Here is a 13760-nt window from a genome sequence, read left to right as displayed (position 1 = left end):
CTTGCCGGAGACAGTTGGGGGATCCTGACCGAGATCGAGGTATTTTTTGACGACGTCGTCACAGTCGTTCTCGCAGGCTATGTGAAAATGTGTGTAGTCATCTTCGTCGGTGTAATTAACATCAAATCTGTCGTAAATTTTGAAAAGATCAGAAATTATCCAGGGACCGTGGATCTGTTCAGCCGCATGATGAATTGGTGTGGTGCGATGCGATGATGGTTTGCCGTCTTCGCCAACGACAGGTTCGTCTTTGTATCCGGTGTCAATCACAAAGTTAATAAATGCTTTTCGATGGATGGGCAAATCTTTGGGTGTGGGGACGACACACTCCGTAAGAAGCCATTCGATAGCTTCGGGACGAAAAATATCTCGGAGGTTAGGAAGTTGGCCCTCATAATCTCTCATAGAATGATAAATATGACGAAGAAATTCGTGACTCTTTTCGTCGATCTTTCCACTGTCTTTTTCATTTAATTTGTTCGAACAGTTTTGATTTTCTTGGGACATTATTTTATACAGTCACACACAAACACAATCAATTATAATTTCAAATATTTATTTATTTTCACTCGAGTTCACACGTAAAGAATCACTAGCTGCAGTTTCTTGCTGTTCACGCCGCGTCGTGGTAACGTGTACTAACTATATTCACTAACTTTCGATCGAGCAACTCGATAGACGAACACACACTGCAGCGTCGAAGCAAACGAAATAAGCGAGCGTAAGGAAGGGAAACAAAGATTATGACGTAACATAGACGTTGCGAAGGAATGAGCCTGCCGGGCACTACTCGGAAGAGAATTAAAAGAGATACAATGGACATATCATGCAGCACACAAGGGACTTTACTGACTCTTTCAAACTTTTGCGAATTTATTATCAATTGTGTAACGAAACAAGAAATCCAAGAAAAATGTATTGCCATTAGATAAAGTAAAAAAACAAAATAAACGCAGAATTTCTTTTTTAATCTTATCAAATTCGTTTATTAAATTTTTTTCAATTGATTTATTCGATTGACATGAAGAATCTATAATATTGAATAAAGTAAGAAATATATTGAAAATACAGAAAATATAGTCGTCATGAGCTTTGGCCCATAGTCGCTAAGCAGATGCGCCACAAATCTTCGTTTTCTAGCTGCTTGATGATCATGTCGCATCAAAGATTTGGCAGTTGACTTATGATTTTTTTCGTTATACAACACCATCACAATATTTTTCACTATTTTTACAAAAATCACCTGCTATGGTCGATATGATCTTTCTCTGTTTAGATGGCGGCGTCGGAGTGGAAAAATAAGCACGAAACTGTATGTACATTTAATAGCGAGTGAGCTGTGATTGAATTCGTTTAACATTTGACTGAGAAACCCGCGCAGGAACACGCAATGCAGCGCAGCAGAGCTGTATAAAAGATAGGGCGCGCGGCGTTTAAGACAATCAGCTCATGTTAAAGAGTATATCGTGGCCTGCGACTGTCACTTAAGATCATGACCTACCTATTCACATCTCTGGCTGTACTGCATGTGAAGCGCGAGAGAGACAGATGAGTGCCGGCTGCGCCAGGCCTTGATTACCACTCTTATGGAACTTCGGTCAAACACAGTACTCGAAACACTTGGTTAAGTTCATATTTTGCCTCGCTTTTTTCACGGTTCAACTTCTCACAAGCCCAACGCGCAGAAACGAGTTTTGCATACATTAAAAAAAAAATCTACAATCGAGAGCTTCGAAGCACGTTGGCTGCTACGCATGCTTCTCTTTTATAATCACTGCACAAGTATTCCTCAAAACTATCTTCAAGTTCGTAAAAATTCAAATATAAAAAAAAATTGAAAAAAATTTATTTTTTTTTATCTAAATCGCGAAATCGATTCATCTAAGCAAAAACCACTTTTAGGGGAGACATCTGCTTCGCGCATTTATTGCATATTATAATGTACTCATTCAAGAAGAAAACGAAAGAAGTTTTACAAAAGCTATCAAAGTATGTAAATTGTAACTATATAATAAAGATTTAAAGTAATGTTTTTTTCCAAATTTATTTAATTGAATTCAATGAAAAATCTGTAATATGAAATCACACTGAAAATCGCAAAATACTTCAAATATATGTTCATATAGCTATCGCGAGCTTTGGTCAGTAGCCGCCAAACAAATGTGATATAAATCCTTGTCCATAAGTTGCTTAATGATCATTTCACAACAAAGAATCGGAAGTTGATAGCTCGTCAGCTCCAAGAAAGGATCCAGGGCCCAACGAAGGAAAAATCTTCTCGTCAATTTTTCGGCCAGGTGCCCAAAAAAAGGCTCAGGCGGACCCTCGGGAAGCTCCCACAATGTGCTCGATTTCGCCAAGTCGTAGTAATCCACGTAAGTGAGTATTTTTGCCGCCTCTTCGGGTCGTAACCGGGTGAAATCGTACAGCGACAGACTCGGTTTTAACATTACATTTTTGGATTCTACCACGAACTCTTCATCGTCATACCAATCCTCGTCAAATTCGTCGTACCTCCCAATCCATCCGTATGTATCGAATATTTTCATGATCGTTAAGGCGTCCCTTCAGGTCAGTTCGTATCCTTTATCCTCTAGTTGTTCAACGGCGACCATTGCTCCAGCCAGTAGATTCAGTGAAAAATCCAAATCAAATTCATTATCTTCCAGGGCCTCGACGAAGTCACTCTCAGAGGGAAAAACGAAACTAGACAGACCGGCACCATTATTTAACAGTGTGCTAACTTTGAGTGGTAAAATTTTTGTCACAGCTAACTGCAGAGGTGTCTGGCCTTTCTTGTCTCGGACATCGATCTCTACCCGCTGATCAACTTCTTCGTTGATTTTAAAGAATATATCCAAGAATTTATGATCGTGATAACTCTCATGTATAACAATATCATGCAGAATGGTGTATCCTTTATGAATTATGCCTCTTCTTAGTAGTAATTCGAACACTTCTTTCCTGTCGTTTCTCAGAGCCAAGTATGACGGCGAATCACTTGTTTTTGGCACCAGAAAATTAGGATCTTGCCCGAAATCGAGAAATTTTTCGACCACGTCAGTACAGCCATTCTGACAGGCTGAATGAAAATGCGTTAATCCATCTTCGTCGGTGTAATTCACATCGAATTTGTCGTATATTTTAAAAAGATTATAGACGAAGTAACTTTTTGAATAATTTCTATTCGCATGATGAATTGGTGTGGTGCGACGCATTGATGGTTTGCCGTCTTCATCGAGGTTGGGTTCGTCTTTGTATCCGGTCAATCACAAAGTTAATAAATGCTTTTCGATGGAACAGAAAGTCTTTGGAGTTGACAACACAGTCCGTAAGAAGCCATTCGATAGCTTCGGGACGAAAAATGTCTCTGAGGTTAGGAAGTTGGCCCTCATAATCTCTCATAGAAGAATAAAGATGACGGAGAAATTCGTGATTCTTTTCTTCGATGTTTCCATGGACTTGGGCCATTGTCTTACACACTCGCACAAAACAAAGTGAAAAATAATTTATCTTTAAAAACTATTGCGTTTTCACAATAATCACTTTTTGCGGTCAAGACGATCTTGCCCAGTGTATCCTCAGCGGCGTTGTCACGTATACTGACTATAAACAATACTCTTAAATATCTGTAGCGAGGAAGCACCGGTGAGCTGATCGATTTAACTTGCACTGCAGCACGAGCGAGCCAAACGAGCGCGAGAGAAAGTCAGAGAAACACTAAAACGACGCTTCGTTGTTCGTAATTCCTAGAGGTTACATACGCAATGACATGAGCGTCGGCGGCAGCAGAAGTGACTTATCACAGCGCGCGAAAGAGTGTTCGTATGTAATGTAAGTTGTAACGATTCTCGCAAGATATTCCACTTGAAAAATAAAGAAAAAATAATATCGGGAGGCTTCGAAGCTTTAGCAGCTCTTTCTTCATAATCAGTGCGCAGGTATTCCACAAAACTATCTTTGATTTTTAAAAAAACGAAAAGTCAAAAACATTTCGAAAAAAAGTATTTTTTTTAATCCACATCGCGAAATTAATTCTCCGGGTCTATAAATGCAGTTCTATACGATACAACTTACTTCTATTATATGTTACTTTCAGATTATTGCTAACGACAGGCATACACATTAGCATTGAATTATTCATCAAAGCTACAAATGATTTAAAATTAGCGTTATTACAATAACGTAGAGTAGGACTTGGTGCCTTTTTGGGGCGACGGACATCGACAGACAGCATCAGCTGGTACAAGTTAGACCGTATTCGCTGCACTACTGGGGAATATCCCTTCCGAATTGACTAAATTCAGACCGGCACCTCCTCTCAAAGACGTAGGTACCGATCCAAATTTAGGCGACTCAGAAGGATTGACTCCTTTGAACCTTTCCTGCGAGATAGACGACGTGATGACGTTGTCAGGAATATCCCTTCCAAATGGACCAAATTTGGGATGGCGCTTTCTCTCAATGACGAAAGCGCCGATCCAAATTTGAGGCGACTCAGAAGGATTGACTCCTTTGAACCTTTCCTGCGAGATGAAAAGCTTGACTTGGGCCGGGCTCGAACCAGCGACAATATACCTTCAACCGGCGAATGCTCTATCCACTGAGCTATCAAGGAACTTTGATAAATCGATCGTTACTTGTATACAAGAGTGAAAGATGTTATTCACTCTCATTGTTTATATTATTTCAGGCGCCTACCTACCAGGCGCCTGACTCTCTTCATCGACAAGTGATTTAATCGACATTTTTAACGTATTTTGATATTACCGTGTTCCAACTCTGCTCTGAATGAAATCATAGACTGTCAATGATTTTGTAAAAAGTGATAAAACAGTTATTTAGTGCAATTGTAACGATTGTGAACTAAAAAATAAATAGTCATATTTATGATTATGAAAGATGAAAGGGAGCATTAATATACTGACCTATCTTAAAGATAAACTTCCGAATTTTTGATTTAAGCGTGACGAGAAAAAAGTCAACTGAAAAATTCTAATGCTATACGATGGTTTGATTAAAAAGATCAAATAAACACACAAGAGACTTTTTTCAAATCTGTTTAATTATTTATTTATTTATTTGATCGCCTAGGAAAATAAGCGAAATTCAATAAAATATAAGACATTTGAAAATACATCGAATAAATTTATCATAAACTTTGGCCTGCAGCTGCCAGGCTAATTTTCCACAAATCTTCGTTCTTCAGCTGCTCGATGATCATTTTAGAACAGAGAATCGGCAGTTTATAGTGTGTCAGCTCCATGAAACTATCCACTGCCCAGCGCCGGAAAAATCCTCTCGATATTTTCTCAGACAAGTGCACAATACAAGCGTCACTGGTAGGTCCGTCGGAGACCTCCCACAATTCTTTCGAGCGCCAAAATTTGAAGTAGTCTTCAGTTGTGAGTATTTTTGGCATCTCTTTGGATCCTAACCAGATCAAATCGTAGAGCGAAAGGCTCGAACTAATCATTATTTTTTTTGCTTTTATCAAAAACTCCTCATCGTCGAATAAATATTCTTCAAAATCCTCCGACTTCTCGAACAAACCGTACTTATCGAATAATGTCATAAACGATAAGGCTTCTTTTCGTTTCAATTTGTAATCTCTTTTTTCGAGTTGCCTGACGACACCCAAAGCGCCAGACGTATATGCTCAATTTATAATTAAGCGAAATTTTACAGTCCTTCATCCAATTTAGTGTCTTGTCTGAATCGACTGAAAAGGAATTTTCAGTAGGAAAAACGAAGCTGGACAGATCAGCCCCACGATTCAAAAGTATATCGACTTCATCCGGCAAAAGATTCATCACGGCCAATTGCAACGGAGTCCGGCCCTTCTGGTCTTTTGCATCGATCTTTACAAGTAGATTTAATTTGTCGTTTATCTCGAAAAAAAGCTCGGCCAAGTCATGGCACTCGTCGACATTGTTGTCGTATTTGTCTCTGTTGCAAATAACATGCAGTGGAGTCGATCCTTCCGCGTCTGTTGCGGCCTGCTTTCAGTAGAAATTCGATCGCCTTGCAGTGACCTTCGGCCACAGCCAAGTGCAATGGGGTATCACCCGACTTGTCCACGGCACCAACGTTTATCGGATGATATTTTTCGTGGCTCATTTCGAACAACCAAATCGCATACTCATCGTAGTGTTTATTCCGACAAATCATATGCAGAGGAGTACATCCCTCTGCATTAGCTAGATTCGGATCTGCGCCGCTTCTCAGCAGCAATTTAAACACTTGTTCGCTATCGTTGATCAGAGCCAAGTGCAGCGGAGAATAATCTGTTCCTTGCTCGAGAAAATTGGGATCTACTCCGTGTTCGAGAAATTTCTCGACGATGTCGTCACAGCCATACTCGCAGACCACGTGAAAATGCGTCAATCCATCTTCGTCTGTGTAATTGACATCACATCTGTCGTAAATTTTGAAAAGATCAGGAGTCAAGTATCCTCGATTCTTCCGAGTCGCATGATGTATCGGTGTGGTGCGACGCATTGATGGCTTGGCGTCTTCGCCAACGTCAGGCTCGTCTTTGTAGCCGGTGTTGACCACAAAGTTGACGAGAGGTCTTGGCACCAACGTATCAGATTTGACAGATTCCGTGAGAAGCCACTCGACAGCTTCGGGCCGAAAAATGTCTCTGAGGTTAGGAAGTTGACCTTCATAATTTCCTATAAAATAATAAAGTTTACGAAGAAATTCGTGACTCTTTTCGTCGATCTTTCCACTATCTTTTTCATTTAATTTGTTCGAACAGTTTGGATTTTCTTGCGCCATTGTTCTACACACTAACACAAACACAATATTGCTTTTAATATGAACTATTTTTCACTATTTTCACAAAAATCTGTAAAAGTCTGCAGTCGATGTGATCTTTCTCTGTCAACGCAGTGGTGTCATAAACTTGCACTGACCATACGTATTTATTACAACGTAGGCTTATATAGTGTAAAAACGTGCGAGTGAGTTGAGGATTGGTGGACGTTTGATGGGGCAACCCGCACGAACACGCACTGCAGAGCGAGAGAGACAAACGAATGATGACTAATGGGTCTATACTCGTTGCTGTGAGTCATCTGCTTCACGCACTTGTTGCGTATTATACACTTTTTTTTTAGACGAAAACGAGAGAAGTAAAGAAGCTATAAAAAATTGTAAATAATGAATCAATAGATGGAAAAGATTCTTGAGTCGTCAAGATAATAATGAGCGTTAAAGAAAAGCGATGACGGAAATTAAGATCCGAAGCATTATTTGAAAAATAAAAACGCATTCATTCATGATTTTCAAGACTTTAATTGCTTACCGATACATGCTCAATTTTTCGTAAGATTAAAAGTGATTTAAAAGTGATCATTTACATACTTGCGAATTTTTAATTCGAAAATATAGAATTGTGTTACAAAGATAGAAAGAACAATTTTATATTGAAATTTTTATTAGATTTTATTGAAAAAAATTGTATTACTGTCTGTACATACATGGAATGATACAAAGAGTCTGTAACATGGAATAACCAGACATTTAAAATTATTCTGCGCAATTCCCAATGACCATGACGAGGTTTTAGCCTGTAGCCGTCAAGCAAATACGCCACAAATCGTCGTTCTTCAACTGTTTGATGATCAAATCACAACAAAGAATGGGCAGTCGGTAGCTCGTCAGCTCCAAGAAAGGATCCAACGACCAACGTCGGAAAAATCTTCTCGATACTTGCTCGTACAAATGCCTGCAACAAGCCTCGGGTGGCAAATCGTCGACGCCGAGCCACCACAATTTTCTCGATCTCGCAAACTCGTAGTAGTCATCGTACGTCATTAGTTTCGCGGCTTCCTCGGGTCGTAACCGAATCAAATCGTAGAGCGACAGACTCGGACGTTTCAGTGAATTTTCGGCTTCTGTCGCTACCTTCTTCTCATCATCATTTTGAATCACTATTAATTTTTTGGCTTCTATCGCGAACTCTTTGTCGTCAAACCAACCGTCGTCGATATCTTCAGGCTGTCCCAGCCATCCATACTTGTTGAACACTTTCATGATTGTCATTGCGTCGCTTCGATCAAACTCGTATCCTCTTTTTTCCAGGCGCTCGACAACGGCTAGAATGCCAGACGCTAGAGTCAAGAGAAAATTAGAATTCAATTCGAGATAGTTCAGTTCCTCATCGAAGTCGCTCTCGGTAGGAAAAACGAAGTCGGACAGATCAGCGCCATGATCCAAAAGAACATCGAACACATCTGGCAAAAAATTCAACACAGCTAATTCCAGCGGTGTCAAGTCCCCTTCGTTACGGGCATCGACCTCTACCACCTGATCGACTTCTTTGGTGATTTTGAATAATATATCCAAGAAGTCATCATTGTGATATCTCTGATAATCAACGACATCGTGCAGAATAGTACATCCTCTATGGTCGACCAAGTTTGGATTGGCTCCTCTTCTGAGGAGTAATTCGAACACTTTTTCATTGCTGTTGTAAAGAGCCAAGTATAGAGGCGAGGAACTCGTTTCTGACTTGCGATAATTGGGATCTTGCCCAAGATCGAGGAATTTTTCGACTACGTCTTTCGACCATATTTGATCGCAGGCCGTTTCAAAATATGACGATTCATCATAATTACGGTAAGATTTAACAGGATTAGACTTGGCATATTCCAAGCGAAGCCATTCGAGCGCTTCGGGCTGAAAAATGCCACGGAGATTTGGTAGTTGGCCCTCATAATCTATGACGAAGGGATAAAGTTGACGAAGAAATTCGTGACTCTTTTCATCGAAGTCTCGATTAACCTTCTCATTCAATTCGTTCAAACAGTTTTGATTTTCTTGAGTCATATTTGTTCTTAATATACACAAGCACAAACACAAACACTTATTTAAAAATGAATGTTACTTTTTTCACGAGAGTCGATTGCCGTGTGGTTGTTTACACTTCGACGTCGTAACGTGTACCGAGGAGCGAGAACTATGAGGAGTGGACTGTCTTTGTATCACGCTTCGATCCGCAGAGTGTATAAATTGGCGCGTAACTAAGTATCGTCGCGATGCAGTGCGTGTTCGCACAGGTTATAGGCTTGGGTTCAGAACCAATGTGGAAGCTCGAAAATCATGACCCACGAAAAACTCTAGTTTCTGCGGAGGGAATCTATAATTCTCCAATGAAATCAACAATGTCGGCGGTCTATTGAAACTAAATAATCTGAATAATTGTAGTCATGAAAAAATTATTTTTTTCTCGTATTTTTAATAGAAAAAAAGAATCAAAGAATTTAGAAAATAAAACTGAAGTGAAATCGAGACAAGGAATTTTTTTAAGATTCTATAATCGTTAAGATGATAATGAGTGACAAAAAAAGCGATGACAAAATTATCAAGATCCGAAGCAATAATTTTAAAAAACATAAAGGAAATAGTTGTTATTTTTCAAAGACTGTGGTTGCATTTTGTAATAGAGAGAAAAAATTTTACCGAAATCTTTATTGGATTTTATTTAAAAAAAATTGTATAATTGTATTACCATGCGATGATTGAAGTTAAAAAAACTTTTTATTTTTAATCTAGGCCAATTTATGAATTCAATTTTTTTTCAAATTTATGTATCTGAATGACATGAAAAATCTGCTACAATTAGAATGCAATTAGACATTAAAAAGTACTACAAATATTTTTGTCACCATCACAAGTTGGGGCTAGCAGCTGCCAAGCAAATATTACATAAATTTCGGTTCTTTAGTTTATCAATGATTATTTCACAGCAAAGAATCGGCAACTGGTAGCCCGTCAGCTCCAAGAAAGAATCCAGGGCCCAACGACGAAAAAATCCCCTCGATAATTTCTCGCACAGACAGCGGACACAAGCGTCGGTAGTCGATTCTCTCGCGGAAAGCTTCCACAATGTGATCGATTTCGCCAAGTCGTAGTAATCCATGTAAGTGAGTATTTTTGCCGCCTCTTCGGGTTTTAATCGGATCAAATCGTACAGCGACAAGCTCGGTTTTATTAATACTTTTTTCGCTTCTATCACGAAACGTTTGCTGTTGTGCCAATGTTTTACATTATCCTTCGACTTTTCGAACAAATTGTACTTCTTAAATAATGTCATGATCGTCAAGGCGTCGCTTCGGGATAGTTCGTATCCTCTCTTCTCTAGTTGTTCGACAATGGCCATGGCTCCAGACAGTTGACCCAATATAGAATTAAGATCGTATTTAAGATTATCCAGTTCCTTGACAAAGTCAGTCTTGGAGGGAAAAATGAAGCTGGACAGATCAGCACCATTATCCAAAAGTATGCTTACTTGATGAAGTGGTAACACTGTTGTCACAGCTAACTGCAGTGGTGTCTGGCCCTCCTTGTCCCGGGAGTCAACCTCTATCAGCTGATTTATTTCTTTATTGATCTTGAAGAATACATCCAAAAAGTCACGCTTGTTGCTACTCTGAAAAGTAACAATACAGTGCAGAGGAGTCAATCCATTCTTGTTGGCTCGATTCGGATTGGCGTTGCGTCTCAGCAGCAGTTTAAACACATCCATACGGTCATTAACCACGGCTAAATGTAGCGGCGAATCACCCATTTCTGGCGCGGGACAATTGGGATCTTGCCCGAAATCGAGAAATTTTTTGACCACGTCTGTACAGCCTAACATGCAGGCCGCATGAAAATGCGTGAATCCATTCTCGTCGGTGTAGTTCACGTCGAATCTGTTGTATATTTTAAAAAGATCAGGTAGAAAAGCCGGGATGATGTACATCCAATTGTTTTCAGACACAAGATGTACTGCTGTGGGGCGACGCAATCGTGGATTTCCATGTTCATCGACTTTGGGCTCGTCTTTGTAGCCGCTGTTGATCACAAAGTCGACGATGGGGTTGGGTTCATCGTGTTGGTTTTCGTAAGAGTCTTTCACGGACCGCGTGACGAGCCAATCGACAGCTTCGGGCCGAAAGATGTCTCGGAGGTTAGGAAGTTGGCCCTCGTAATCGCTGATAAAGGAATAAAGTTGACGAAGAAATTCGTGACTCTTTCCGTCGATTTGGTTTTCTTGAGCCATTGTTCTACGCGCTCACGCACAAACGCAATCGTTCATAATATAAACTATTTTTCACAATTTTGCAGAAAAATCACTTGCTGCAGTTCACGCGATGTTTCTTTGTTTTCTGCTGTGTGTACGGGCGAAACTATATTCTCTAAAGAAATGTCGAGTAACTCGCTCGAACATGCACAACAAGCGAGCGAGTAGATTGAGACTCCGTCTATTGTGATTCTGTGGAATTTGTCATTCTAGTATTTGCGCTCGCTCGTTTTCCACGGGCTTCTTCTACTACCCAACACTTCTGACGTTTTACTTTAAAATGAAGAAAAAAATAAATGAATGAAATCGAGAGCTTCAATGCAATTTTTAGCGGCTCGTCCTTTATAATCGATGCGCGAGTATTCCACAAAATTTTAATATAAATTACAAATTTTAATGATATAATTTTACGTCCAATTTTGAAGAGACCACCGCAACGAAATTCATCAAAGCTAAAAAGGCTCAAAAATTAGCTTTGCTAGACGAAAACCAGGCACGATCGATAATTTTCGACAATTCAGCCCCAAAAACATTTAATACTTCGATCGTTAATTGATGTTCGCGGAATCTCGGCAACACATCCTCTACTTATCAAGTTTCTCGCCTCAACTATACGCACGTGTCAAGGTGAAAATCATCGCCTTATAAGATCGCCGTTACATAGGGGCGAACGAAAAGTTATGAAAAACGCGCGTATATAGAAAATCTCTCACGATCGGATCGATATATATACGTTATACTGGCATCAAAGGTTCAAGAAAAAAAAAGAAATATTCGATTGAGAGAGTTTTTAAGGGTCTCTTATGGAGCTGATTGGACTTTCTTTCTTTCCTTTTCCTTCTCTTTCTTTCGTTTCGAGATGCCACTCGAATAGGTCAATTGAGAATTTAATTTACACACCCGGGCGAGATAATCGTTGTAAAAATAAAAGTATACACATTTTCACGAGTAGAATGTAAAAATGAAAAGGAAATGTCGCAAATTTAATGACAACGGGGCAAATTCGAAAGTAGATCGCAGACACATAGGAAAGTAAAATATAGAGCGTGTAAGCTCCACAATGGGCAAGATCTGCGCAACCTTGAACGTATCTCTCTCTCTCTCTCTCTCTGATTGATGATTAGACGACGCGTAAAAATATAACGCGTAACACGGCGTTAGAATATTACAAGCTTACGCAACTTTATACGCGCGACTCGAGCTTTCTCATCATCATCATCATCGTGAACACACACACATTTCTCCCGCGCGGAAATTTCGGTATGGCTATATAAGTCAAAGCTGACCGTGATTTCTCGCGTTCCAGTTTTTACGACGCTCGGAACGTAAATATACAAGCATATATATACTTATACGAGCGAGCTTATTCATTCGAGCTTCTACGTCGTACGATTCATCCTGTAATTGAAAAAATCGGGGACTGATTGAGCGTCTCTTGCAGGCCGACCCAATTATGCTCGAAAAAGTATATAAGAAATTTGAAACGGCGTCCGTACACGATATAAAAGCTCACGACTTTCGAATCTATGCCGCGTGCGAGATCGGTAGAAGCGCATATTACTTCGTACGAGTAAATAATATACGTACGCGCGGGAGGAGGGGGCAAGGTTAAAAGCGCGTACGCGTATACGGTACACACATACCTCGAGCTTTTTTTAAAAATAACTTCGCGCGCTGTGCGCTACGTGTGCGGAGCTCTCTCGAGAGAGCTTGCACACACCATGTGGCACGTCGGAGAATTTCGATACGACGTCGAGTGATTTTCGATTCATTTATATATAATAATTATAATCTTTTAAGCGGTGCTAACTCGCGGGCGAGATAATCGATGAACGATCGAAGATATTCCGTCTCGTATTCAAGCCGAATCTTCGCGAGATCCAGGGCTATTGAAGCACACAGCCCACAGCGCAGAGATTGTTATAATCTGAACTTGAGCTTCGCGGAAACGTGTACACGCGCGCCGCTATTACACTGGCTCGGGGCCAAGAAATCTCGACGATTCCCTCGACAAAACGTCTCGAGGTATTCGCGCGACTACACCGAAAATTTTATTATGCAGAGAGAGAGAGAGAGAGAGAGAGAGAAAGACGGAGATAGATGGATGCATCTCGCGAGCGATTATCCGAGACTCTTTGTGAGGCGATCTCGGACACGTTTGTTTATTACACGATATGTATATTATCGATTTGGCCGTGCTACGCAGAGAGCGCGGAAATTTCGCGGCAAAAAATCATTGTACTCGTTTATATATAGCTGCGTGCTGTGCAGCTGCCGCGCCGCTTTCGGGCACGATTTATTTATTGCGCTTAAAAGACGCGCGCGTATGATAAGATGCGATTGTCTTCGATTTTCCTCGATATAGGTATAGGTAAATTATTGAACAAACTCTACGAAGCCATTGCTCTCGTATATTATTGGTTTCGTTTTTGAGATGTATAAAAATATTACGTGGAAAAAATTGTCAAGGGACGAGAGCGTAACGTTTCCAAACGGATCGTCGATCCCCGGCAATATATCCGCGCGCGACACTGCACCGAGACCGATGTAACACGCATAAATCCATCCGCATACGTGTATCGGACGACGTGATCTGGAACGCGATTACAGCGAATAAATTCAAACTCCATGCCGGGGCAAATGGCCCGAGACCCGACTCGACGCATGGAGGATCATTTTTATA

General features: G+C 40.3%; 1 protein-coding gene across 1 annotated transcript; it reads right to left on the bottom strand.

The window, feature by feature from the left end:
- Positions 1-5913: 5913 nt before the first annotated feature.
- Positions 5914-6783, bottom strand: LOC106659501 (26S proteasome non-ATPase regulatory subunit 10-like). The gene has a single exon (XM_014382077.1). The coding sequence runs from the start codon at positions 6781-6783 to the stop codon at positions 5914-5916; it is 870 nt and encodes a 289-aa protein (XP_014237563.1).
- Positions 6784-13760: the final 6977 nt, after the last annotated feature.

The sequence above is a fragment of the Trichogramma pretiosum genome, unplaced genomic scaffold (genome assembly GCF_000599845.2).
Source record: "Trichogramma pretiosum strain Unisexual culture from Peru unplaced genomic scaffold, Tpre_2.0 scaffold39, whole genome shotgun sequence".
Lineage (NCBI taxonomy): Eukaryota > Metazoa > Arthropoda > Insecta > Hymenoptera > Trichogrammatidae > Trichogramma > Trichogramma pretiosum.
The sequence above is the reverse complement of the archived record's forward strand: the minus strand, read 5'-3'. Positions and strand labels throughout refer to the sequence as shown.